The 27,584-nt window shown below is 41.6% G+C and overlaps 2 protein-coding genes across 5 annotated transcripts in view; both read left to right on the top strand.

Moving 5' to 3' along the window:
• cald1a (caldesmon 1a) overlaps nt 1-15,585 on the top strand; it is a 57,565-nt gene extending 41,980 nt beyond the window's left edge. For 2 of the 4 annotated variants that reach the window (XM_034112329.2, XM_034112330.2), the window contains exons 7-14: nt 1,342-1,476; nt 5,026-5,069; nt 5,248-5,326; nt 7,033-7,167; nt 7,327-7,422; nt 9,011-9,079; nt 10,577-10,613; nt 13,936-15,585. In XM_034112329.2, the coding sequence (XP_033968220.1) occupies nt 1,342-1,476; nt 5,026-5,069; nt 5,248-5,326; nt 7,033-7,167; nt 7,327-7,422; nt 9,011-9,079; nt 10,577-10,613; nt 13,936-13,949 (609 nt within the window). In that variant the 3' untranslated portion in view covers nt 13,950-15,585. Of the gene's footprint in view, nt 1-1,341; nt 1,477-5,025; nt 5,070-5,247; nt 5,327-7,032; nt 7,168-7,326; nt 7,423-9,010; nt 9,080-9,340; nt 9,393-10,576; nt 10,614-13,935 lie in introns of all 4 variants that reach the window. The other 2 variants (XR_004554457.2, XM_034112331.2) reach the window with 2 other exon arrangements.
• A 2,585-nt stretch (nt 15,586-18,170) lies between these two features.
• On the top strand, nt 18,171-27,584 carry tnnt2e (troponin T2e, cardiac). Its single transcript, XM_071201787.1, has 18 exons — nt 18,171-18,178; nt 19,860-19,913; nt 20,029-20,036; nt 20,129-20,152; nt 21,082-21,123; nt 21,758-21,772; nt 22,012-22,026; nt 22,192-22,206; nt 22,653-22,673; nt 22,765-22,786; nt 22,883-22,946; nt 23,187-23,303; nt 23,414-23,491; nt 24,612-24,725; nt 24,895-25,004; nt 25,117-25,207; nt 26,084-26,121; nt 27,361-27,584. The coding sequence occupies exons 1-18, from the start codon at nt 18,171-18,173 to the stop codon at nt 27,401-27,403; spliced, it is 879 nt and encodes a 292-aa protein (XP_071057888.1). The 3' UTR covers nt 27,404-27,584.

Here is a 27,584-nt window from a genome sequence, read left to right as displayed (position 1 = left end):
CTGCTTCCTGGGGGTTTCCCTTTCCTGTAGTGTTATAGGTTGTTGTGCGTGTAAATGGCCTGCTAAGGCTAAAATCCCTGTGGACCCTCCAGGGGGAGTTTCTCTTGTTTACTTCTGTAACAGAGTGACACCACCATGTAACACTTGCACTTCTATTGGTAGAGGCACGACCTAAAAAATAGCATAATAGGACCCCTTTAAACTTCTATGGCAGAGGCTAGTTAGCGTAGCTTGCTAATCAGGACTGATTCCCACCTGTAGGGCTGAAAGCAAATTTCCCTTTGTGCCTTACTTTTATGATTTTAATTCTTTCGTTACATCTAAATATTTCTTTTTTGATTGCACCACCACTTTCATGTTGATGGCTGAAACCAATGCGTCACATTTGACTGTCATCGTGACCTGTTGGGGGTCCCAACGTGTAACTCCCGCGTGTCATTCCTTCCTCTTACAAAGAAGTCGTCCTTATGTAGAAACAATGTGATAACCTTCCCTTCCTTCCGTGCTCACATCTGTATTTAACCACGCCATGTCGTCTACTTTCCCTTCTGCGTTCTCCCCATTACCCTGACCGCTCTTCTTTTGTTGATGTTGGCTCTGAATGTGGCGGTGCGCCTCTCGCTATCTGCCCCTGTTCTTCTCGTCTTGTGTGATGATAATGAGGCCTTTTGCTTTGTAATTAAAAGATGGCCCAGAGATACAGAGAGCCTAATTAACCAAGACAAGGCTGCTGGAGAGGGCTGATATACTGCCAACACCAGCCCTCTTCTGAATACAGTACAAATGATTCATACAATAATAATTTGAGGGGAAACAAATTAGAGTCTGTAGGCCTCAAGCTTTCCGATGTGTTTTGTTTTTTCCTGGGGCAGACAATCCCTGTAAATAAGAATTAGCTTTGAGTAATTGAATTTGGTGACCAGCTTCATTGGAATGGATTAGAAAGAGTCACAGATTGTTTGTTGTCTATCATGTTGGTGGCTTCTGCTATTCAATATAATGACCCATAAAGCACATGAAAGTTATTCAGCCAGTTCTCAAAAGACTTTGCACTCACTGGGTAGTTTGTTCCCAGGGAAAATCCACTGTGCTTCAGGTTTCCCGCAGCAACAGGGGTATGTTTGGAGTAAATACAAGACAAGCTAGCAGTTAGCATAAGCAGCAATATCCTGCATGGCGAGGCTTCCAAAGGACAGAGCGCCACCTGCTTAATGCTCCGCTGAAATGAACTCATGGTGCGAAATAAAAGATGACGTGATGGATCACCACTTAATGTCTTTCTCGTATTGCGATCAGATGTGCAACAGCTGAACAACTCAAAACACATCTGTCTCTTCTCAGGAGGAGAAGCGGAAGATGAAGGAGGAGATTGAGAGGAGGAGAGCCGAGGCAGCTGAGAAGAGGCAGAAGGTGGAGGACATGGACGAGGAGGGCCGGCCTTTCAAGTGCGTCAGCCCTCGAGGCTCCTCTCTGAAGGTCAGTTCGCCACTTTAGCCCCCTCCCCCTCTGCCCTGCGTCCAACAGGAGAGTGTCCGTCCGGTGTTATCTGCCAAATGACCGTTCCCTAAAACTCATGCATCCTAGTTTTTGTGGTGATATATTTTTAGTTTAGCCACTTAGCAGTCTCATCGGTGGATGCTGCGTAAAGAAAATGTGAAAATAAGATTTCAGAGCTAGTTAGTTCTTGTAATATTATTTTTTTAAAAGTGTCTTTTTTTAGCTTTTTGGATTTTCCCTTAACTGTAGTGCGTTGTGTAGGTTGTGGGCGTGTACATATTCTGCAAAGGCTAAAATCCCAAAGTTCCGTCAAGAGACACGATAAATAAATGAATATTCTATTAAAATTAGTGATAGATGCTAATGATTGCAGTTTGTGTTAAAGCAGACAAACGTTTCATTTTAATAAAATAAAAAAAACAATAAAACACAACCATCCTAATTTAATGCTTTTTATTGCCATTACATATTCATCTAAACAACCTCTTGCAATGTGTCAACATGTAGGGGAATGTCAAGCTTCACAGGCATGCAATGATCAGTCAGCCCTTCATAAGGATACTTTAAAGTATTTAGACAGTAATCCTCTTTTCCCGTGTTGTATTTTTTCTGTCTGTATTTGCATCCCGTCCAATGCAGTTGTCGGTTTTAATAGAGTCAATATATCTCATCCGGCAGAGCAGCAAAGCTCAAGCTAAATATTCTAAATATTTGGCGAGATCAAGCGCCAGATGACCCGCATCTCACCTCTCGAGCTCTCTGCATGAAGTGTTTTCTGACGAGATGAGGGAGTTAGGAATAGAAAGAGCCTCGGTGAACTACGAGAGATGTGGGAAAGTCTGGCGAGTTTCCTTTCACTGTTCACTTTAATTCTATGCCATGATAACCCAGAAAAATGAATCAACCCCCCCCCGTGTCACTCGAAGATAAATGTTTGTCACGGCCGAGGAACGTTTAATCGACTCATTTGTGAATAAATGTCTCCAGTGTTGCCAAAAGCCAACTCCCACACAGTGAAAATCGAGGGGGATTTTCAGCCAGTGGAGAAAATCTAATTAGTGACAGTTAGCAGTAATATCCATCTGGCCCGTCCCGCTGAGAATCCATACGAGAGGCTCAGCCCGGCTTGTTGTCTGTGGTTACTTTTGTAAATAATGTTCAACTGCCATTCTCCACCCCAATGCACTCGCCTCTCAGACACAGCTCTACTTTGTGGTGATGTTCACTGTAGGTACTGCTGTGTGTGTGTGCGTGTGCGTGTGTGTGTGTGTGTGTTTTTCATACACGCCACACTGTGTTGTGTATGAATTGTTGCTGTGCTGAGCTTGTTCTTCTCCTTCCGTACCTATCCTTTATTCTGTGGATGTGACGTTGTATTACCAGCTGATGATCCAGTTGCTGTATTTGTTATATCTTCCATCTTCAGTTGAGTTCATCTACAGCGAAAAGGGGACATTTTCACATCTGAGATAATAGCTTTTAGATTAATGAGAACATTTGATAAAAAACAAGGGAAAAAAAGACAACTTGATTATTTGTCGTCACTTAGTGGAAGCTACAAACACAAATGACCTAAACGGTTGATATGGCTAATCTGCCAGCAAATGAGTGGTTATTTATTTAGTGTGTTTACTTATTGACTTTCATCACTTGATGAATATAAAGTACATTTTCACCTTGGTCTTACCAACTTCTGAGTTACATATTCAGCTCTTTAGCTTCTAAATGCTCACACAATGAGTTTTGTAGGTACAGTAGCTTACAGTTGTTTTGTGAGAGCTTTTTCATGGAAACAGATGAGTTCATGTAAGTGGCAAGAATAAGCAAAACAATAAAGACTGTTTAAAACATCAACTTAGTCCCATTAGTTTCTGATGCTCAGTGCGCCATTTTGGCAAATACGAATGAAAATGGATAACTGAGGAAGGCCCAGTTAGAAACGTTGTATTGCACACACCTGTCACTCAAAGCGGCCACACCCCCTAATATCTAAGTTGTAACATAGCTTATAAGAAAGAGTTAAAAAGTCAGCTTGTATACTTGTCACCAACAGGGAAATTGGAGTGGCCATTCAAGTAACTGCAATTGTTGGCACTTCCATAACTAAAACAGTGAGCTGAAAGATGCTATAAAAAAGAAGAGAACTGCAGAGTTGGCTGATTATTATCTGTAGTTTCATTATTAAAAGTAATAACTTTCACATGTTGACGTGAAAAATATTGATATGGGCATCTTTAAAACGTGTCTCATGCTGGTAGTGCCAAATAAACATTCGTATTTCTCATGTAAATCTAACATTTTTGTATTCCAGCTTCTGCAGTTCTTTAAAAACGTTATCCATGCTATTCGGAACATACAATGTTTTGACGTTGTTCAGTTTTTGGGACAACGCGTGGCTCTGGCTACACTATCAGCAATCACCTCCCATTGGAACACAAAGTCCCGGGAGCTTGCCGACAAGTTATCAGCTGTAACCCAGCATGTAGCGCTGCTCCGTACATTAGATGAAGTACAGTGTTCCCTGAGAGAGAAGGGCAGAGGGACAGAGTGAAGGGCAGGGGGGTGCAGGAAAGCGATTAGGGTTAACAGGGTTACTGTAACTGCGTTCGGATGGCTGCGGCTCTTTAAAATGCATCTGAGAATGGGGAATTTCCTGTCGGGGAGTATTTTGGGAACTCCCACATTCGGTAGCAGCGAGGTCCCTTTTTCACAGGGAGGAGGGGGGGGGGGAGCTTTTTCTGCAGTTTGTCCGTTTAAAGGGTGGTGAGCGCCTGAGGAACGCATGCGTTGCCCCCTCTTGTAGCCTCTTTTCGTATATCATAAACAATCCTCTGAGATTCCCACAGTCTCACGGCAGAACTTGCATTTGTGTTCCCGTCTGTGTGTGTCTGCATGTGTCTGAGAGCATTTTGCACATGGAGGGTACAAGATTACAGCTTTTTGTCCATTTAAAGAAAAATATATATTAACCTTTTAAAATATGTGGTCTGTCTTAGTCCACTGAGCATAAACAAGTATTTAGTTTATGAATCATCTTAGGACCAGACATCATAGGTTTTTCTACAAATTGACTACTAAACTAAAGTTAGGGATGCTTTACAATAAAGTTAAAGAGGCCCTGTTATGGTTTTGGGGGTTTTCCTTTTCGTGTAGTATGTTCTATAGATTCATTGGACACCTTTGTTTACTTCTTTCTTCACTACACTTCAGTACATAACAATCGTGCTTCGGCCAGCTATCCTATCAGAGCAGACTGGGCCCTGGTTTCAGACAGAGGGTGAAAAGAGGTGCTGCAGCACAGGCAGTATGAACAATAAAGACCTATTTGAACATTAAAACATGTCGCAGTAGAGGCACAACATACACATTTGAGCATATAGGGCCCCTTTAAGACACAATAGAAGGACAAGAGGAAGTTTAACATCTGTTTTACGGCTACTGACGAGTTAAGGAAATGTTGTTGTATGCGTGTGTTGAGCATCACTGCTGTGTTTATTAACCTGGAGCTGTAATAACCTTTCTCCACAGATTGGAGAGAGGGCAGAGTTCCTGAACAAATCTGCACAGAAGAGGTACAAGCATATTGAAATGTCATGTTTTCTCCCTCGAACAAAGCCTCTAGTGGTGCATGTAAACCTCACAGTTATGTGGAATTAAAAACAAATCTAACCCCGAGTTCAATTCCAACTTTGAGTATAATATTCAAAGTGGTCCCATGCTGTTTATGCTAACTATTGTTCTTCTGCCCAGCAGCACAGTGAAGGCGTCTCCTACTCCTCTGGTGTCCAAGATAGACAACAGGCTGGAGCAGTACACCTCTGCTGCTCAGGTTAGCATCTCTTACACCAGTGGTTCTCAAATGGGGGTACGCGGACCCCTAGGGGTACGTTGGAGTACTGCAGGGGGTACGTGAGATTTATTTTATGTTAATGAAAATAAAAAAACATAAGTAATGCATTTAAACAAACTACTAATAGTAACTAGTTTATTCAAAGGTTTACAGTAACTCTGGATAATAACATGGGGAAAGTAAACGGGGTGCTCTCTTTTCCTCTCCCTCTCCTGACAGCCCGTCAGTCTCGTGCAGCTCGCTGAACCTGTAATAAGTGACCCGACAGTAAAGAATAAATATATCTATAACTAGTTTAGCTAGTTCCAGATTAGATAAACTAGCTAAGTGTGTTAGGTCTAACTCTTAGTGTAGTTAATGTTGCTCCACTCAACGGTCCGTCACAGCGGCGGAGCTGTGATCATGCAGAGCTGCGTGTTCTCCGTCAGCAGCAGCTGATCTGATCTCTGATCCCTCTCTCGCGTCCGGTTATACTTCACTCGCATGTATGTCCAAATCTATCAGATCTAGCTAGTTCTAGTTAATTATATGACTGCCTGCTTATCAAAGGACACCTAAACAATAAGCGTTGCTTGGCAACGGCGTGTGGCCGCAAAGTATAGCGCAGCATTATGCATATGTTTATATGAGGGGTCCAAATCCCATGCTCATAAAATGCTCATATATTTTTTCTCTTCATTCCCCACGCCCCAAAATAAATAAATATACCAATTTTAGGAAAAGTAAGGAAGTTTGAGCAGTGTGGGTTTTATGTGAACAGAGTTACACACATTTCAAAACGTGAAGTGTAATAACTGCAGTTGCCTCCCTGTCAGAATGACAAAGATCCTCAGTGAAGCTCAAGCCCATGTTTCTCTCTAAATTGTAAGTGCAATTTTTGCAACTAATGTCGTCTTAGTGTTATTGCATGATGTTAAAATTGGTTTGCCATGAATTTAGTGATGGATTGTAAACATTTTAAATGTAGCATTTAAGTGTTTCTCAGTTACAATGTTGTTGTTTTGATAAATCAGACTCTGATGGTGCAGCACTGTACTGTACCTCTTTATATAGGCATTTTTCCCCTAACAAATTGTGTTGGCGCTGATCAGGGGGTACTTGGCTGAATATTTTTTTCAAAGGGGGTACATTATGAAAAAAGTTTGAGAACCACTGTCTAAGAAGCAGTGTGGCGTCCACTACAGTGAAACATGTATTTACTCCCTTTGTATATCCATGTCAAGCAAAACATTTGCCCTATTTCACTTGGGAATGCACAAGAGGTGTGAGAAATTATAACTTTATAATAGACTTATCTAAGACTTTTGCAAGAACACATAAACAAACACAATTTACTCCTAGATATTTTAAAATTACATATATATTCACATTTAAATAAACTGTATAGCGACTATCAGGAGGATGTAAAAAAGGAAACTCTTTCTTATCATTAATGTTAAAAAATAATACATTTCTTCTTTTAATATAAAAAATGTAAATAAAACTCTTTCATGTATGTTAACCAAAAACCTTTTATCTGATCTGATTCCAGTGCTTGTATGCTAAAAATAATTACTGCTATTCCAGGTCTAGAAGTTGCATTAATGTCAAGCTCTTGTGGGTTTGTTTAAAAAGAAATAAACAGCTTGATCAGCACAGACACCCCTGATTGCCACCAATGTAATCCCACTTCTCTGTCCCCGCAGAGAGAGAACAAGGAGTCCCCTCGCTCCGGAGCCGTGGATCTCCCCATGGTGACCGACAGCATCCGGAGCATCAAGAGCATGTGGGAGAAGGGCAACGTGTTCGGCACACCTGGAAACGGGGGAAGCCCGTTCAAGGTGAGAGACGAGGTGTGGGAGGAGAGTTAATGAAACTTTGTGAGTGACTGGAGCAGAGAGAGAGAGAGAGAGGAAAGAGCCCAATGCACGGCCACTTCCTGCTCGGCCTCGTTGCCGATGACGAACAGGCTCAGCTGACCTTTAACCTTATCCAAACAGGAAGCAGCTGTGATGAAGACAGGCGTGGCGGGTCGCATTAACGACTGGCTGAATAAAACCCCGGAGAGCGGCAAAGCGGCAGGAGGAAGGCCAACGGTAGGTCGTCACCGTAGCAACCCCTGTCTCTGCCTCAGGAAGCACAGTGCATGTACTGTAGAGCTCAGAAACCATGTGCACACTGTGTAACGGTTATATTTCACAAGAGAGATATAGTATATATTGATTTCCTTTTTCTCTGTGCTCTTCTCACTGATTTTAAAGTAGGCATATGATAGAGACATGCACATATTCATTAAACTGCAACCACCAGAAGGAAAAACAATAAGGGCACAATGCTAACAGAATACTTGTTCAACAACGATTACTTCCATTGGCAACCCGTCGTCCACCAGGGGTTGCAGTTTATATATAATATAGTTGTGGGACAAGCTAGCATGTTTCTATTGGCTAGCAGACAAAGATCGAGTTAATTGTCATCGTGTTCCCCCGATCAGTTGTCGGTAGGACTTCATTTTAAACCTTTTTATAATCTTATTTCCAATTATCCATTGGTCAGGTTGAGATATTATCTATCTGGCACCACCTGGTGGCCACCAAGCAAAGTCACTTTTAGAAGTGTGTGTGTGTGTGTGTGTGTGTGTGTGTGTGTGTGTGTGTGTGTGTGTGTGTGTGTGTGTGTGTGTGTGTGTGTGTGTGTGTGTGTGTGTGTGTGTGTGTGTGCGTGCGTGGTCTAGCATTACTATGCTTGTGGGGACCTACATCTGTTTACATAGTCACCTGTGGGGACTGGCCTCCCTTATGGGGACAAAATGGAGGTCGAATCATTAATTTTAGGGTGAAGATTTAGGGTTAGGATTAGGGTTAGGCATGTGTTGGTTATGGTTAAGGTTAGGATAAGTCTCCAGGAAATGCATGTAAGTCAATGTAATGTCCCCTGAAGTGATGTATACGTGTGTGTGTGTGTGTGTGTGTGTGTGTGTGTGTGTGTGTGTGTGTGTGTGTGTGTGTGTGTGTGTGTGTGTGTGTGTGTGTGTGTGTGTGTGTGTGTGTGTGTGTGTGTGTGTGTGTGTGTGTGTGTGTGTGTGTGTGTTCAGTCCACTCTTACATCTGTCATAATATACATGTACAGTGCGTGTGGACACTGTAGCCTTGGCAGCAGTTTACTATACAGTGTCACTTAAGCATTTTATCTCCAGCCGATCATAAGCTTTACCAGCAGAGTGGGGTTTTTCAGTGCGTATATCATGCCTCTCTTCACTCTAGGCGATATTTTACCCAAATATTTATGTTACAGCTTTCCATGTCACAGATTATGGCTTGTGCTCCAATAGGTAATTTACCATAGCTGATGATATGAAAGGAAATGGGTTTTTTTTTAATGAGAGTGCAACAAATGAATATTTCCTTCAAAGTAAAAAGGAAAAAAGTGGAAATATTTTGACAAAATGTTCAGATTATTTTGAATACTTCTTTGCATTTGATTGACAAACAATTGCCTAGACTCACAGTGAAGAGTGCTTTTTTCCACTTCCTCCAAACTGCTTGACAGTGTCAACCTTTGCTCCGGAAGCTCTCTGCCCTCCTCTACATCCCAGACACTCTGCCAACATGACTAATGCAGGCTCTGAGCACCGCTGACATGATGCTTTGTCTTGGCCTCTTGTTTTCTGTGTGTGTCTGACAGGACCTGAAGCCTGTGGACGTCACCAACAAGAGGAGTCTATGGGAAAACAAAGGTGCCTCTCCCACCAAGGTAGCTATGATGAGGAATGTGTTCGCTGATCAGAGTACCCGTCTCAACCAGCGGGGGAAATCCAAGTCAGCCTCCAGATGAAGTTTTAACGACCCCTTTGTGGTCTTGAAAGGATTTCCCGTGGTTGTTCATGGTTTTCCAGACGTCACTCACAAGATCGTTTTGTTCAAAAGATGGTGTCGGGATATTCAAATAATCTCACGATTCTGACCTTGGTGTCATGGGAGTAACAATCATCTGTGTGTGTTCTTGTTTTAAAAGATCTCTGATAGCTAGTTGACCTCCACCTTAAATCTGGAATAAGCCTGGAGAGGTAAATGTGTAACTTTTCCACGTTGCTTCCAAGCGCTTATCACAGAATGACCTCACCTTCTGCTGTCAACTTTTGGATCTGTGTTGTTGGCAAGCTGCGCTCCGCTCTGCTTTGGTTTGAGGCTTCTGCTCGATTCAATTAAAAATTATAATATCTAAGAGTTTCGGTCCACAGTTAGTTATTTATGATTTGAAAAATGTGTTCCTGAATACTCTCTCTTCACACACAAACACAACATTTAACAATTGTCTGCGTTTTGTAGATACTGAGCCGTTTACATGACCTGCTCTCCAAAATGCTTCCATTAAGGAATACACTTGTAAAGCATGTGTGCCAAATGTTCCAAGTGCTGTAACTTTAAAGGATGAAAGGGAACATATCAACAAAGCCGTAGCAACGCTCATTTAAAACCATTACGCTGTTGACTCTATTAACAACCGAACTTGTTAAAGCCCACTCAACACAATCCAGAGAATTACAGTTGAGGGTTAATTCTGTGTTGTAAAAGAAAACCGAGCGCCTGCTTTTCACAAATGGCTGTATCACCGCTCCTATTTATGACGACCACAAATCACTGCGCTCAGTCCAACTCCACTTGCCGTTATATTGCCCTAATGGAAAACTATTTACAGCCTTCTTTAGAATTAAGACGCCTTGCTGAGTTGCACAATGACTTGACATACTGTTATCACCTCACATTTTTAAACAAGCTGGACTAAACCTGACTATGAATAAATGGTCTTATCTTTATTTATATACAAAGATAAAACTGTTTGTAGAGCTGATTTGTAGAAGTGAAACAGCACTTTTTAAAAAAAGTCCTACCTCCCCACTCACTTTAGAAACCTTCCTCTGGTGAAGTGTGTTTCCAGACCGGAGGCTGTGGTCCGCCACAGTGAGTAGTTGGGTTGGAGGGCACAAGGCGGTGGTCTGCACTGACGTAGAAAGGGCTCTGGACAGGAAAGGTAGCGGTTATCAACCTTATCATTACCTAACCATGCTATGCTGTGATGTCAGGGAAGGAGAGACGAGCAGGGTAAAGATGGAGGACGGAGAACTGGTTCAGTGTTCGTATAGGCGGAAGCACTCGCTGCTCTGACTGGAGGCTTTGCAGCTATCTTCTGCTTTCTGCATGTCTTTTCATACTTGCTGCCTTGTGACCTTCTTGTCTTCTTGTTTTGCAGGTGGGAGGCGGAGGGGAGACCAAATCAGTCGCCAACGGTGAGATTTTATAAAGTACCAGAAGTGTCAGCTCGTAACTGCAGAGCTTGTGCATGTACGGAAGCCCTGACAGGCCTTTTTCAGATTTAAGTGTTCTCTAATATGTTACTCTTAAGGAAAATGTAAAAAGAAGTCCATAAGATAAGATAGAGCTTTATTGTCTCCCTTAGGAGAAATTTGTCTTGGGCATCGAGATAGTGTTCATTTCGTTGACTAAAACTATGACGAAATATGTTCGCCAACGACCTTTTTTTCCATGACGAAAACGAGACGATGACGAGACGGCACCGACGGCAGTAAACAATAACTGTACGAAATCATCATGCAATATCGTTGACGAAAAGTGACGAGACGAAAATGTAGTTCACTAAATAAAAACCATGCCAAAATCTCTCTTTACTTTCGTTGACGAAAAATGAGGAGACGAAATATTATCAAAGATAACGTTACATCTCTGATAGTCAGTTTTTCTCCCAGCGGTTCCATTTCCGGTGCTGCGGCAGGTCAGCAGCTGTTTCTGTGCTGCGCGCGGCAGTATATTTGAATTACACCGGGCAGCGGCACAATATGAACCGTCAGGAAGACTCGGGTCTAACTAACCTTATTTAACAGAAAATAAAATGGCAACAGGGCTTGGGAGCAGTGGTCGCACTCGCGTTAACCGAATACCCCCCCGTCAGCGCGAGTGATTGATAAATTGTGCACTCGACGGATAATAATGGATTATGACGGAAATGTTACGATCCGTCAAAATGACTGACAACGAAAAAGTCTAAAGCCACCACTGCTTGGGAGAAAGAAACAACGTGATATTTGGGCCCATTTTCGCTACAATGAGGCGGAGAAAAAAAGCGAATGCATTGTTTTATCAGAAGGGAAGCAATGTGGCCATAACACAGGTAAAAACACCACAAACCAGATACTCTCTGCAAAGCTTCTCAATCATTCAACCTGTGTTTTTCATCAAATAAGGACAAGATATAATCTTATTTATTTATATATACTACAATTACAAATTATTGGTTTTGGCTAGACTAGTTTGACTGAAATGTTCTATCTGATGACTAAAAAGTAGACTAAAATAATTAGTTTTCTTTGACTAAAATAAGACTAAAATGCTCAGACTTTTAGTCGACCAAAACTTGACTAAATAAAAACAGGATGAAGGTGACTAAATATGACTAAAACTAAAAAGGAAATTTAACACAGGACTAAGACTAAAACTAAATTTAAAAATAGTTGACGAAATTAACACTACCTCGAGATAATACACATAAAACATTCAGGTAAATACAGATACAGAACAGAGATCACATGGCAAAGAAACAAACAAGAAACATACAGGTACAGCACTTTCCCTATTGCACATACATAATCAAATATTGCACTTTTCCTACTGTATTCATACACAAATCAAATATTGCCCTTTCCCTATTGCACCTATGCATAGTGTCCATCAAATTGCACATATCCCTATTGTGTCCATACCTATTTACACATATTGCACTTTCCCTATTTAACCTTCTCCATTGCACAAACTACACTGTAAACATTGCACCTCCCAACAACTCCTAACAGCGTAATCATTGTTTCTGACTGTTCAGCAGCTTGATGACAGCGGAACAAAGGAAAACTTATACCTGTTCAATTTACAGTTTGGTAATCTATGCCTTCAGCAACTCAAACTCTCTATACAGGATGTGTTTGGGGTCGCATGTGATTGTACGGCCTTGCTTTCTCACCATCTCCTCAAATATCTCCTGAAGAGAGGATGGTGGAAGCATGCCAATTATTTTTCCAGCCCTTTTTATCAAGCTCTGGAGTTGTGATTTAGATTCATCATTTATTTATTGAACAAAAACCATCCGGACCACTACAGGAAAATACCCTTTTTAAAACTCGGTAGGGAAAACAGTTTAGATCAGACCTTGAAAGCTAAAAAATGTTTTAAATGTGCCAGACTACAAAACATCTGCAAACTTATTTTGTAACATCACATGATTTTTACTGAGTATTTAGAAAGATGTTCCTGGGAAACCTTCTCGAGTCATTAATACACAGATTGTTTTCCTCTCATTTTCCTCTTAGTGCTTCCGTACAAAGCACTTCAGCAAAAACAGTACATTTTTCCCGAGGAAGGTGTGACCTCCTTGTTAAATGTGTCATCTCGTCACCGCTTCTTTGATTTATACGACACCATGTGTCACAAAACCAATATCCGACCCTCCATGGCCTCGCCTGCAGTCTTTTTCAGGTCGCCGTTTGGCCTTTTGCTCCGCAGCGTGCTAGGATGCCACTTTAACATTGCTTGCTATTTTGAAATCAGACGTGAGTGCAGCCTCCTCAGACAGAAGAGGGGCTTTGGCCTTGAGGGATTCTTTACATGTCTGAGCAATGTGTTGGCTGTTAAGGACACAGCATCACACACATAGATACACACTCTGTAGACATGCTTAACAGCCATCTTGACGCCACTTAAACCTCTCAGCTTATTCACTTCAGTGTGTCGTCCACTGCTCACACCCCGGCCTCTCCTGTGTGAGTGTTCGCTGCAGGCAGCGCTCCTGCCAAGCGTGTCTGTCACATTAATAGCTGGTATGTTGGAGATTAGCACACCATCACACTCTGACTCAGAGGATGACAGAGGCTTTGTATAGATTTTGTATTTAGTGCTCGTAGTTGGCTGCGGGACCTTACAGACATTTGACACCTCACCGGACCACATGCGCGTTAGCAGCCACGCGCTCCACATGCTCGGCTGTATTACAGTGCTTCAAAAAATAAAGTCGTCTCGGCTAAGTTTCTGAATTGTTGGCATGAAGTCTGACAATTTTCCGAAAGTGCAGTGATTTACTTGAGTACTCTTTTTTTTTTAACGCTTCAAGGTTTTCAGACTAATCGAATGATTTATTTTTCATGTTGTTAATCTCTTAGAGCCTTAATATTCTAAATGTGAGTTGTGAGGGTCTGTGTGATGCTAAAGTGGGGCAGCCAAATACAGTCAGTCAAGATAACACCCCCAGAATATCCCTCTGTGTTGTTCCCTGGTTAATAAAGTTATTTTAAGATTTTTTACCCGGGGAAAAGGAAATAAAAGTATAATTATTTAGATTCTTTGAAATAGATAATGAAAAGATATGATGTTTTTTCCTTTTGAGTTTGATTCTGTTGACGTTTAATTAAAGTAAACATGGCACCTTGACACTGCGCTGCACGTGGTGTGTGTTGCTCTGTGTGTCGTAAAGGTCAGAGTTGTTAACCCACAGCTGTCTGAGACTCAGAGTGAAGCCGCTGATGGACTGGTTTTTTCCTCTTTCTCCAGGTATGGGACACTAATGTCATGAAGGAGCCACTAAAGCTGCGGACCACGACAATCCAAGACTCTTCCTTTGACTTTTTCTTAAGAACCAAAAAATGACCACCCCAGAAAACGGAGGGACAGGAGACACGCTGTCCACGCACTGTACCGAAACAGCATCATATTTTTGTACGGTTGCCACGTGTAGTGCCTTTGCACAATGATTTTTGCTTTCTAAAAGAAACAAAATGCTGTGAAATTTGGACATTTGTAATTACTATTACTAATTACTCTATACGATCCTGCCAGGAAGAAAAAAACCTAATTAAATTTAGATTTATGTGTTGTTCTCCATGCCGACGGTTGATAGAGACGGAGTAGTTTCCACATTCCAAAGAGATGGTTGAAATCCGTTCTCTCCCTCCCACAGTTCATTTTCCATCTCCTATTTTATTTATATTTAAAGCAAAAGCTTCACACATTGCTATTTTATTCAACGTTCACCAGTTCAGGATAGAAATATAAGCACTTGTAGATTTTAGCTGATCTCACTTTTATTATGTCTTACCAATAGTGCAGCAATGGTCTGAGTAATATATGTTAGCACATGTGATGTTTTGAATATCATACTGTATCTTATATAACATCTTTATACTCGCAACAAAAGGTCTTTTTTGCTTATTTTGTATTCACCAACAAGGCAGTTAATTTCGGTGGTGATCGGAGTGTTGAATATTCAGAAGGCCATTATGACTTTTATTATCCTTCATGTCATTTTATTTATGTTTTAATGTGTTTTGTCCTTTTCTACAGCTGTTTGTGTAGCTTTTGTACCCGTTTGACCACTTTAAAATCTTCAAACATTCCTCTTTAAGAAGCAGCTGCACACGGTGCCTTCGCTGTAGGTTTTACAATGTAGGAAATCGGCATTCCAACCCACTTTTTTTTATCTACCTTAACTTTTACTAACTTCTCTATTGCCTCTATGCACACTCTTATGCTCAGCGATCATTGAGGGCATACGAAGTAAAATCAGGGTGCCTAAGCATATAGCAAGATACTAGTACAATGCAAGGATATTTACCACTATGTAAGTCTTCTGGCATATGACTGCAATGGACACATTTATGACAGCTGAGGTACAGTACATGATAGCCTCAAAGCAACGCCGTATAATATTAAGACTTGTGATTTCTCCTGCTTATCTTTCACTTACATGGTCTTAAGTAGCACATTCCCTTTTATAGTTTTTGCGCGGCACAAGCTTTGATAATATTAACGATTTGCCGGGGCATTAAATTGATGTTACTGCTCAAAAGTGTGACAATCACATTCCATGGCTCCTGAAAAGAGCAGGGGAGCTTGACCAAAACATTTTCAAGCGTGATTTAATGTGACATTTATGTTGTTGTTTTTTTAAATACAGCGGTTTCATTATGCCGTACTGTTTTTGTTTTTTACAACCTTTGTGTCCATTTTATGTTTTTTAAAGTTCTTCCATGTTTAACCAGACACTTGTTTGTGTAGCGCGAAGCCTATGCAAAACACACTATCTGTAGCCTCTCTAAACACTCCCAATGTCATACAAATGGGCAGTTTCCAACTGGATGAATGTTTTAAACATTGTACGCTTCACTCAAAAACAGCAATAAAGACATTGAGGTATTCCACATGGTTAAGTTTCCTTCCATCATTTTACTAAGACTGCATTATATACTGAAAAGACCTATTTTGTTTAAGGTTGTGCTATTGTTAACTCCTTCATATTTAGCATATAGGTGGTTCTAAAGCACTGTCTCAAGATCATCATATGTTTCTCGCTGTCAACTTCTCATGAGCTGCTTTGTGATGGTACATCTCGACTTGAGGATTTTAAAGTAGTTGAATTTGCTTTCAAAGTAGGAGAATTTACTCAACCCTTAAAGAAACATAATTATCATCCCTCAGTTTATTACAAATATTCAACAGTTGTAGTTACAGGGATTTTAATTGAAAGCAAAGGTACACGGCTCTAATCTGTAAAGTAACAAACTGTAAAATGTAGTGTAGTACTGTAGCCTACTCAGAAACGTTCATTAATTTTCAAAACTACCCTATATCATTGGCTGATAGGATAGTTTTTGAAATGTGTGTTTTTATTCCACTTTCCTGGACAGGGCCACACCAATTATCTGTGTCAGGTGCCTTCAGGTCCTGAAAACAACGCTACTGTATACCATCCTAAATAAATCTTTAGTGATAAAAAAAAAAATGGTAGGCATTGATTGTCTGTAACCCTGCTGCATTCTGATTGGCTGTCCACAGGTGCTGTTGTTGTTAGCGCTAATTAGCAGAAGATTGTGTTTCTGGAAGACGGATACTGCGGTCACGGGACTAAACAAAGTGTTGCACACCAGCCGCGGGATACTTTTTATAAAACAAACCTCTGGTAAAATAATATTAATGTAATGGGGAGGCGGTTGTTCGTGAAAACATGGCTAACTGCTAATGTTAGCTCGAAGAGGAGGACGCTTCTCGGCTGCATTTTACGTGGGGAATTGAGCAGTACATTGAGGTAAGTGTGGGATTCTCACCTGAGTGGGAAATGTGAAAAAAGAGTCAAATATGTTTTGTATGTGGTAGAATACTTTGGTTTTCTGAGCTAGCTAACTTTGTTAATGTGTCTAAGTTTGGTATGTTGAGAGTTAACTGGATGTCAAAGGGAGTTGTGTAAAAACAATGAATTACCATCATGTTTTAATTTACTTTCTTATGAAATAACTTACTATTAAGACAATTTCAAAATATTTGAGTTCATTTTCAGCATTTTTTGCTGCCAAATACAATATATGTTTTTCCCTGCAAGTTAGACAAAATATATTGCATACACGAAAAGTATGAATGTTACAAAAACACATGTTTTATTCTTCTGCTGCCTTCAGGTGCTGTCAGGAATTATGTAATAATCAGTGTGTTGCGGGCCCTTTCTACTGTACATATAGCCTACTTCGACCTCAGCAACACACAGCGTCTCTCTGCCAGTTTGATTTAAAAAAAAAAAAAAAATCAGCAACATTGTACCAACTGAACAATACCTTGAGGTGGAGTTTGTATTTCCAATGTCAGTCCTCGAATGTAGCGGTTTACAAGGTGCCCTTAAAGGCAGCATTCCTATCCAGGTGTAACTCATCAACTGCCTCCAACAATAGAACTGACAATCCCAACCAATCACGGAGGAGATATGTAGTCACATGATGGACAGGGCTGTATTAAGTGTGCTTATGGTTGTGGGAGGATGATTGCACTTGTCTTTGTCTGGATTTCAAAGTACCAGAACTGAATTTGCTGCCAATCCCATCTCTTCCTCAGGGATAATCGGGAGGTAAGACGTGTGCATGACCTCTGGGTGCTTGACAACAAAAAGGTCAACTCAAATGTGTTTTGAATTGATAGTGAATTACAGTTAATACTAAGCAGTTTTGAACAAATTGATATATTTGACAAAAAGTGAATGATTTTAACAAGGTCACGCATGCTGATTTAAATTGCCCCTACTGTATGTAGATTTGATGATGGCTTTTCTTCCGAATCTGAGCAGGCTGATTTAAAGGTGCTAAGCTTGCCCCTGAGACGCTGTGTTGGTAGCATGCTTTGGGCTTTGGCTTAATGCTGAAACCAGCACCCGCAGCATTCCTGCCGCTGTGGTATTTTCTACCCAGACGGGGACTGACCGCACGCATTAAAGCAAATACACGTTTAATACCTCTGCCATGACAACCCTCGTACACTGTGCATTCTTTCTGGGTTTCCAGTCGGTGCCTTTCTTTAACCAGATGGTATTCTTCACTTTCTTCTCTTCGAATGTCTCTTTCCTGATCCTTTTGTGAGGTCAACTGCTCAATGTGAAGACGCAAGGAACAGCCACACAGCACCATGATGTTGGATATGTTGGCAGATTTTAAACGGAAGCATGACTTTGGGCGGTAACCATATACAGCACAGGTGAAGATATGGCATGCAGAGGCTGTATGTGCAGCTGGCCCTTTGAAAGGACTTGGAAAGAAAGAATGGGACTGTAGCCAGGCAGGAGGAGGGAGTGTGGAACTTTCTACATCGCACCCATTCAACATGTATTTCAAATAATTAAACTCAATACTTAATGTGTTTTTAAGTAAAGTCACCCTCCTGAGAAGCATTGTTAAAAATGTTCCCCATGCAGCTGACCTAACCGCGGCGACATAAATAGCCCGTCTGAATGAGCACATTGGTTTGCTGCGAGTATGGAGAGGTGAGCCAAACTCATTGTCTGGAGGAGAAGCTCCACACCTGTTCAAACGCACATATATTAATTCTTAAAAATAGATCTCCCTCAGCCTTCTGACAGCGGTTTTTATGATCTCGTTATTCCTAAACACGTGGAAACAATCGTAGGGTTGCTGTCCAAGGCTGACATGTAACTGATATATTTCTATATAGGGGACTTTTAAGATGCCAGTTGAATCCATCCCTGTAACCTTGAAACAGACATTCTGTTTGGAGGTCGACTCGCCAAGTAATCTGATCTTTATGTCAAATTGGTGAAACGACCTTTGAGTTGTTAAAATCTGCTTTAAAGAGGACACATTTTGGGCATTTCCAAGTTCATATTAGTATGTTGTGCCTCTCCATGCTTTAAAGGTGGGGTAGGTAAGTTTGAGAAACCGGCTCGAGATCGCTAGAATTTGAAAATACACAACCGGAGAAAATCTGCCACTTCCTCACAGAGCCCCTCCTCCAACACACACGAACGCGCACATGACCAATGAGGGCACGAGATAAGTTTGTGCCCCGATGGGAGGCTGACGGGCAGGTAGGCCAGCCAATCCGTTTAGCCGGCCCGGCTAAACGGATTGGATGTACTTTTTACAGTACTACGGCTTCTACAGATGACATTTTTTTTTAATGGATTTTTTGTCAAAGCACTTCAGATATTCATTGCTATCGGGATGTTAAGAGCATTCCATGGAATATAACAAAAAGTGTATCTCGAGCCGGTTTCTGAAACTTACCTACCCCACCTTTAATGTTCAAAAAGCTCTTTGTCTCATTCTGCCTGTGCTGCAGCACCTTTTCACCCTCTGTCTGAAACCAGAGCCCAGTCTGCTCTGATTGGTTAGCTGGCCGGCTCTGTTGGGATTGGTCAACCATTTAAAGATGTCCCGCCTTAGCCTAGCACGTACAATGTGTTGGATCGTAGCCAATAGAAGCGGAAGCATTATATAGTGATGTCATTAAGTTACACAAGGGAACAACTGAGTCCAATGGAGGCGTTTCGGATTCAGGCAGAGTGTGTGTGGAGTTCTCTGGGGGAACTTTGGGACTGTAGCCTTTGCAGACCATTTACATGCACACAGACCTATATGACACACAGCAGGAAAGTGAAAACCACCACTCCAGAGCCTTTTGAGCACCTGGAACATTGTTTAGGAGGGAACATATCTGAGCCAGTATGAAATGTTCAGCTTCAGAGGCGCTCGGTCCGGGTGGTTTCAGCGCTGCTCAGACTCCAGCGCGGCCAACAGGAAATGGCTGAGGATTAGCCTGGAGCTGTTCAAAGCCTCTGCTCTCAGTGCCCATGGTTGAATCATTTTCAACTCTACAATTGCTCCAATCTTTCAACATGTAGCCGAGGTGTTGGTTTAGTTGTTTGCACAAAGGTGAGAGAGGAGAATAAAAGAAGAGAGAGAAACCATCTGTCCGAGGGAAAGGAATCTCAGGGGTTGTAAAAACACCGCAGTCGATAAGACAAGGGGATATATCAAGAAGATACAAAACATGGCAAGAAGAACATTAAAAAATAAACATAACCAGACTAATTATATTATGTGTGAGTCATTTATAAAACTTATTTGACTATCTCAAAACAAGGACTTCATCTTTTCTGTATGTCAAAGTGTTGATTCTTAGTTTGCTTTTCCTCGTTGATGCAGGTCATTGGAGTTGAAGATGTCCGGAGAAGAAGAAGAAGTCGTGGAGGAGATGCCGTGAGTTACATCCATTGCATTTAAGTAGCGTCTCGTGCTTTAAGTCAAATCTACTCACAGACCTGAGCGGCCGATGGCTGTAGAATTTCACATCAACATCTCTTTTCTTTTGCAGGGAGGAAGGTAAGTACGCCTCTGGGAGCATTCAGTGGGTTTTGAAAGCACAATGTCACTTCCAAGCTTTACACGTCGCTGACCTGATTATGTCTGCTCAGAGGAAGAAGCCCAGCAGGAGGAAGGTACAGCTTCGTGTGTGCGCCTTGTTTACCGTCTGCTGTGTGCATGCTGTGCGGGAGACGTCTGTGTTTTGCTTTTTGATGGGAGACGAGTGGAATACTGTGTTTTCTGTTTGATCCCGACGCTTCATTTGTTAACACCGTTCTGTCAGCTTCCTGTGAAACGGCAACTTATTAACTGAATCATCTCCACTTTGTACGACTGCATTGTTTGATTCATAAATCCTTCAAATTGTGATCTGACAAAAGTTGCATGGAAAGTTTTCTGAAGTCGCTGTGAAGTCTTGGCTCGCTCTGATGTAATCGTGTATAATGTGCATAGGATTGCATTCAAGATATTTAACGTATGCCAGAATTTGGTCAAAGAAGCATCGTGACATTTCTTGGGAAAAAGCGATTTAGCATAAGTGCTGGACAGTACATTATCTCCTTTAGTTGTGTGTCTGAATATAATATAATATAATACCTTTAGCCCTACATTTCAGAAGGAGTATTTACTCCACTTGTGGGCTTTTACTAAAGTAGGATTTTCATTAGTTCTGAATTGCCACTTAAACTTGAGAAAGGACCACTTTAACTGTTCCACCGCTGTGTAGTGTTTGATAAATATAATTGGAAATGTGGATTAGATGATTCCTGTTACAGCTCACAGGCTCATCATCTGATCCCAGATCAGTTTAGCTCAGTCAGACACCAGCAATAGATTCAGTTCTTCCCAAGAGACGATATCACAAAGCTCAGAGTCTGACCATCGACCCATCAATCCATACTTTGTTCTCTCAGTCATGAATACAACAAGAGACGGTTTGCATGACTTACTTCTGTCAGTACATCTTTCATTTAAAAGTACACACCTCTGGCATATTGTTGTTTGTGTCATGTTGTGTTTCCAAGAATAGCATAACTTGGCTTTATTACTTGTTGTGACATAGTTGTGGAAGTTGAAGTAGAAGAAGCTGCACCTGAAGTAGAAGGTAATTGTCCTCTTTAAATATGAATATGCACCATGCTGTCTGTTTGTATAGTATAACAATAGTTGTTTGTGTAGTGATTGTGCCGTCATGAGTCTGACATGCATTACATACCCTTTCATCATTTGAACAGACTCTTGTCGAATGCTCAATGCATTACCGACTCTCTTTCTACCTCATTTAATCCTAAACCGTTCATTTCCCTGTTTCAACATTAGCTTCTGTGTCTTCAGTCTTTTCTAATCACTGAATACTTTTGTAAAGAATTTGACATCCACTTAGTACTTATGTACCGTTTGCATGCAAGTAAAACCCAGCCCAAAAACCCCATTTTAGCATATTTAATTTAATGGGATTTTCTAAAACGTTTTAACACCTTGTTATTTTTTCTTAAGCCAAGTAGTGTACCTCTCATATTTCTAATTATATAATTGACAGAAATGTTATCTATATAATGTGCACTGTAAACATCTAATCATATTTTCACTAACTTCCTACAGCAGAAGGAAATGACGTTTTATTTTCTAATATACCATATCCATCTTTCAATGGTCACATCTTTGTCGTGAACATTTACTAATAAAGGTTTCTCTTTTTCTTGCTTTTATTACACGTGCAACTGATTTCCTTCACAAAGAGCCTGCAGAAGAAGGTAAAGCCCTCTCTCTCCTGCTCCAACAGTGTACAGGCATAGTGTTGTTATGACGATGAAAATGTTAGGTCCCAGGCTCCTGTGCAACACAATAAAACATTTAAAACACGTCTTGTATGGCACACCTTATGTTCTTTACCTTCAGTGTGTTGTGTCCCTCTTGTAGTTGTTTGTCATGAACTAATGAACTTTTTCTCTTTTTCTCGCTTCTTTCTTCTCACGACGTGTTCCTCCCAAAGAGCCTGCAGAAGAAGGTACAGCACCCTGCCTCCAGCTCCAGTGAATACATATAAAACATGTCTTGTCTGGCACACCTTATATTCTATACCTTCAGTGTGTGTTGTCCCTCTTGTGTTATAAACGTATTCGATGTTTATAACACTTCGCTTCTTTCTTCTCACAACGTGTTCCTCCCAAAGAGCCTTCAGAAGAAGGTACAGCACCCTGCCGCCGTTACAGCTGCATGTTAGTGTGACTGAACATCACGGTGTGCGTCCACCAAGTGCTTTAGTCGGGCAAGACAACCTTAGTGCCGAGGTGTTCATGGGAAAAGTTTCAATCTCTTTCAATTCCTGCTACGGATAAATCCATAAGAAGTGTATTATTATTATTCCTCATGCCCAATACTTATTCTGTTAATGTACTTTTCCAAAGAAATGCCTCCTTTGTGCAAAAGTACACAAAGCTTTCATGCCTTGAAACCCCGAGAGCACTAAAATCCACCCAGAATGACAAAGCAAAGAGATATTCTTTAGACTTGAAGAAGTTTTTCATTTCAAAAGTAGAGGTCTAACCGGAGTGGAATAGTGTTTTCAAACAAACCACATGTATTAGTCCTCTGCAGCCGACGCACTAACATGTCCTTTTGTCCTTCCTGTAGAGGCTCCAGCTGCAGATGAAGGTACTGTAACTCAGATGCTTGTTAAATATCACCATCAAAACATTAGTTTGTTTTTCTTTTGGTAACTGTGATTCTCCTTTTTTAACAATAGATGAATCCAAACCCAAACCTAAGTAAGTCTTGGTTTGTGAATTTTTTATCTAAAATTCATGAAGAAATGATGGATGAACCCGTCATCTAAATATCTGTTTCTAACCCTGACATTGTAGGTTAGTGGCTCCAGTGTTGACTGTGCCCAAGATCCCAGAGGGAGGAGACAAAGTCGACTTTGATGTAAATGATGACTCCATTTTAATTGACATAAAATGATTGTTATTGTAGAGACGTGTCTGATTGTTATTGTCTGTCTATGTTTCTACAAATAGGTCTCATTTGAGTTTGTCTGGAATCTAGATATTTGGCTCTAATCATTTTGCCTCTAGATTATAAGAGCTCTAGGACTTACCCTTATTTGTAATGCAGTCACTCGAGGTCCTCGATAGTATGCAATACAAGCTGTGTGTGTGTGTGCAGGACATCCACCGGAAGCGTCTTGAGAAGGATCTGACGGAGCTGCAGTCTCTGATCGAGGCCCACTTCATCCAGAGGAAGAACGACGAGGCCGAGCTCCTCGCTCTCGTCAACAGGATCGTAAGTCTCCCAGGAGAGCGTGACGATCACTGGAGTGATGCAGCACCCGGCAAACAATAACTCTGTGTGTGTGTGTGTGTGTGTGTGTGTGTGTGTGTGTGTGTGTGTAGGAGAAGCGTCGCACAGAGAGGGCTGAGCAGAAGAGGGTCCGGGACGAGCAGGAGAAGGACAGGCAGATTCGTATTGCTGTGAGTCCCCTCTAATCACTTTTGATTTCAGAACATTACCCAACGTGTGTGTGTGTGTGTGTGTGTGTGTGTGTGTGTGTGTGTGTGTGTGTGTGTGTGTGTGTGTGTGTGTGTGTGTGTGTGTGTGTGTGTGTGTGTGTGTGTGTGTGTGTGTGTGTGTGTGTGTGTGTGTGTGTGTGTACACAACAGAGCGCAGATACTCTTGATGTTTTCTCTATCTGTTTCATTTGTGCTTTGACAGATAAACACACTGGCCCCGGTGCTTTCAGTATATCTAGTTGACTGATAAGGAGTTGCACAATAGCCGTGTGCAGCTTCAGCTCAAACACAGATGTTGATCAACTCGAAGTGTTTGCTTTGGGGCGCTCAAAGAATAGAAATAAATCAAATGACCAAAGTTATGGTAACCGCTCATCAGCTGCCGGCCACACTACTGATCGCCATGGCTCCTTGTTTTGGCTTGATGCTACATTTAATGTCACTGTTATCATAATGCCTTTTCAAGTAAAGCAATACAACATTGAAATTCACTCAATAATAAAACTTCTCCAGATTTGTATACTTTGTATGATGCTATAAAGGTGGTTCAACAAAAACTAAACTCTGAAAATGTACTTAGAGAACCACAACTGTTCTGTAAATACCATACGCACCCCGTGTCTATTTAATGTTATTACCGTACTTTTCGGACTATAAGCCGCGACTTTCCCCCCCATTTTGTTTGTACAGCTAACGGCCACTAGGGAACCTCCTAAATCTATGGATTTTACAGGTAAAATTAACCACCTTTAACTCTATGGGCTCTATGACCGGTCCGCGCCCGCCACCTTTAAGCGGCGGGCTCCAGCAGGAAGAGCTGGAGGCCGGAAAAGAGTGAGACAGGTAGCGCGCCAAAGTAAAAGTGGAACCGAGAGACAGAACGAGAGCAAGACAGACGGACAATTTAGCTGCTGCGGCTTATATGCAGGTGCGCTTTATAGTCCGAAAAGTACGGTACTTTTGTTCACCTGCCCAGGGATGAAAGATTAAGAGCCATCGGCTGTATCCCTGGACGATACTCTATTCAACTTATACATTAAATGCATTATTTATGTTTGTTTTATGTATGTCTGTCCAACAGGACGAAAAGGAGAGGAAGGAACTGGAAGACGCGCGTAAGAAGCATGATGGGGACGCCAAGAAGAAGAAGGCTCTGACCAACATGACTCATCAGTATGCTGGTGTCCAACAGAGGGTCAGTCATCACGTACAAGTACACAGGAAGCTGTTTCTCAAAAGAGATTACATGTAGACAACCATTGGTAGAATAAATGACTGTTACCTAGATCATAAATATGATCCGATGGCTTCTTCCATATTATCTTCTTGTATTCTGTCATTTGATCAATTCTCCTCCCCCACAGGATGGAAAGAAGGGAGCGAAAAAGCAGACGGAGAGAGAGAAGAAGAAGAAGATCCTGGCAGACAGGAGGAAGCCTCTCTCCATCGACCATCTCAACGACGAGAAAGTCAAGTAAGGATGCTGTGTTTTATTTGAAGTTATTATCCATACCTTTATAGGCTAAGAGTTTTGACGTTGGCCTTTAGTTTTCTGTGACTGAATGCATGTATTGTTTGGTCTAAAGGGAGAAGGCCAACGAGATGTGGCAGTGGCTGTTGACTCTGGAGTCAGAGAAGTTTGACCTCAGCGAGAAACTGAAGAAACAGAAATATGACGTAAGTACTTTGGCTCAGGTTGTTCATGTGAACACTGCAGGGAAAAGCTACTTTTAAAGCAACGATGTTTATGTGAAGTGAAATCTGGTTGGGAAAGTTATTCAATATGTTTTAAGGATTATTAATACAATTCACAAAAGTTAGTGTTTTTGCTTTATAAATAGGCAGATTTTAGGTTGTAAATGATTTAAATTAAATCAATCACCTTTTTAAAATGTACCATCTACCAAAAATATACTCACTACTCAAACTGATTTGTGTACTATGTGAAAGTAGAGCATGCGGATAAAATGCTAATGACAAACATTACAAATGAATAGCAAACAGCCTTCGGCCCTGGACAAGCCTCAGAATAGGGACGCTGGTATGTATCGCTGCTCTTCAGTGCAGGGCTGTCCTGAGGCCAGCGATCTAAAATGAATGTGGCTTGACTTCCAGATCAATGTATTCCAGACCAGAATCAATGAGCAGCAGAAGTTGTGAGTAACTGATAATGAGTAGTGTGAGCCTCTCGGATGTGTGTAGTCTTGCTGCCCGTGTGTTGAAGGGCCACACACACACACCAAGCATCGGACAGGGGAGAACAACTCAGTCACAAAGAAGGTGAAAGTAAAAGTCTGTGTTGACGACGAACCGCAATGTGGTTGTTGAGTACCGTGGGAGAAGTCAGATATTCGTTTTACTTCAGACAGGCAGTTTAAAAATGATCAGCTGATCTGGGCAGACTAGAGGTGAGTCAGTGGAACTTCTCTTGCCCAGCTGAGCTCTTCTTCAGGGTCTCAGGGTCCGCTCTTTGGCTCAGCTGGTGCCGAATGTTTCTGCTGTAGCTCCTTTTGCTGAGCCAGTCCTCCATGTTTGCCCCCCCCCCCCCCACAGGTCAATCTGCTCCAGCGTCGCGTCCAGGACAGTCAGAGGTAAGTAGAAGAGACCATACTCTCAGCTCATACCAGTGCTGACAGTATCTACTGATAGAGTAGTTGTTTTGTCTTAATTTAAAGAGCCTTGGGTAATGTTGAGATGTATAATGTGTTACATAATCTCTTGCAAACCAAGGCCTTTTAACCTCACATCATCCTACTTGATGTAAAGTGGGAACATGTGACGCAGTTTTCTCACATTTTCTATGGCTGTTAACAAGTATCATTTAAATTGTGAGTTTTACTTGTTTTATGCTGTATGCCATAACAAAGTCATCAAAATGTTAGAGCGTGTTAGAAAAGGAAAACATTCCTACCAAAGCATGTTAAAAAAAAAGCAACAGTATATTTGAAAAAGTCATGGTCTCCCCTGGAAAGGACCAAGTAGAAAGCAATCTTTCATAAAGTTTACCATACTGAACTCTTTTAAACGGATTGGTACAACATTATCAAATGCTCCGTTATGCATGTCAATCAGGTAAAAAAAAGTCAACTTCCTGCTTCCGAGGCTAATATCTGGTAGGTTAAAGGTGGCTTGGGAAGTTACACAATATCATAACAAAGGTAAGTGCTGTTGAGTGAAACTAGTGTTCTGCCCTTTTCTAATGGCATGATGCTTTCCCGTCTGTCCTCCCCTCGTTATGTTTCTGTTTCAGGGCCAGTGTGTATTTAGAGGGTTACGTTGGCCGAAGCGAAATTGAATATCGTAATACAATGTTTACATTTCCCCCTGGGATAATGATATACAAATGCAGCGGGTCTACTGTGTTCGTCAGCCAAACGATACTCTAGGTGTTTCTCAATGTCAAGGAAGGATGCTCCAGGGCCACTATTTCAAGGATGCTACGTCATCGAGTCCCGCCGAAGGACTGTTCCAATGTCTAGGCTTCTTGGAATTCTAACAAACCCGGCGTCCTTCGTAGCGAGAAATTTCGAGGCTGCACATGTGTATCCTCCGGTCTTAAAATCCCCACAATGCTTTGCGCACGGACCAATTTCCAAATCTTTGGCGGAAATCGCACTCCATTTAAGGCGGGGCCTCGCACACCTGCACACCTAGCCTGTTCCACCATTCCTCGTTTTCCGAGGCCAGTAAGGATTCTTGCCTCGGAAGACATGTCCTACCAAGGAAGCGTCCTCGACATTGAGAAACACCCACTGGCTCTAGATGTAATGTTACCTGAAGGCCACCGTAGTTCTTGAGTTGTACAACTGACTGATCGTTTGATTCCACAGCGCCAAAGGAAGAGGAAAGGGGGGCAAGGGCCGGCTGAGGTAGACGCGAACACCAGCAGCTCTCCAAGGAAGCGTCGGAAAATAAGCCGCAGTGTTCACTTTGGTGACAATGATGTACGCTTAAACAAAGAATGTGTGCTTTTGAGCTTAACATTGTTAACTAGTGGATATATTTACTTGCCAATCCCCACACTTGTCAGTTGAATAAAGCAATTGAAACTAAA

This window comes from Pseudochaenichthys georgianus, chromosome 23 (assembly GCF_902827115.2).
Source record: "Pseudochaenichthys georgianus chromosome 23, fPseGeo1.2, whole genome shotgun sequence".
Lineage (NCBI taxonomy): Eukaryota > Metazoa > Chordata > Actinopteri > Perciformes > Channichthyidae > Pseudochaenichthys > Pseudochaenichthys georgianus.
This window is presented reverse-complemented; position numbering and strand designations above follow the sequence as displayed.

What these genes read in the sequence shown, in the direction of transcription:
- tnnt2e (XM_071201787.1), top strand. An exon ending in TCGCTCTCGTCAACAGGATC is followed by an intron (nt 23,304 to 23,413) that starts GTAAGTCTCCCA and finishes GTGTGTGTGTAG; the next exon opens with GAGAAGCGTCGCACAGAGAG. An exon ending in CTCAACGACGAGAAAGTCAA is followed by an intron (nt 25,005 to 25,116) that starts GTAAGGATGCTG and finishes TTTGGTCTAAAG; the next exon opens with GGAGAAGGCCAACGAGATGT.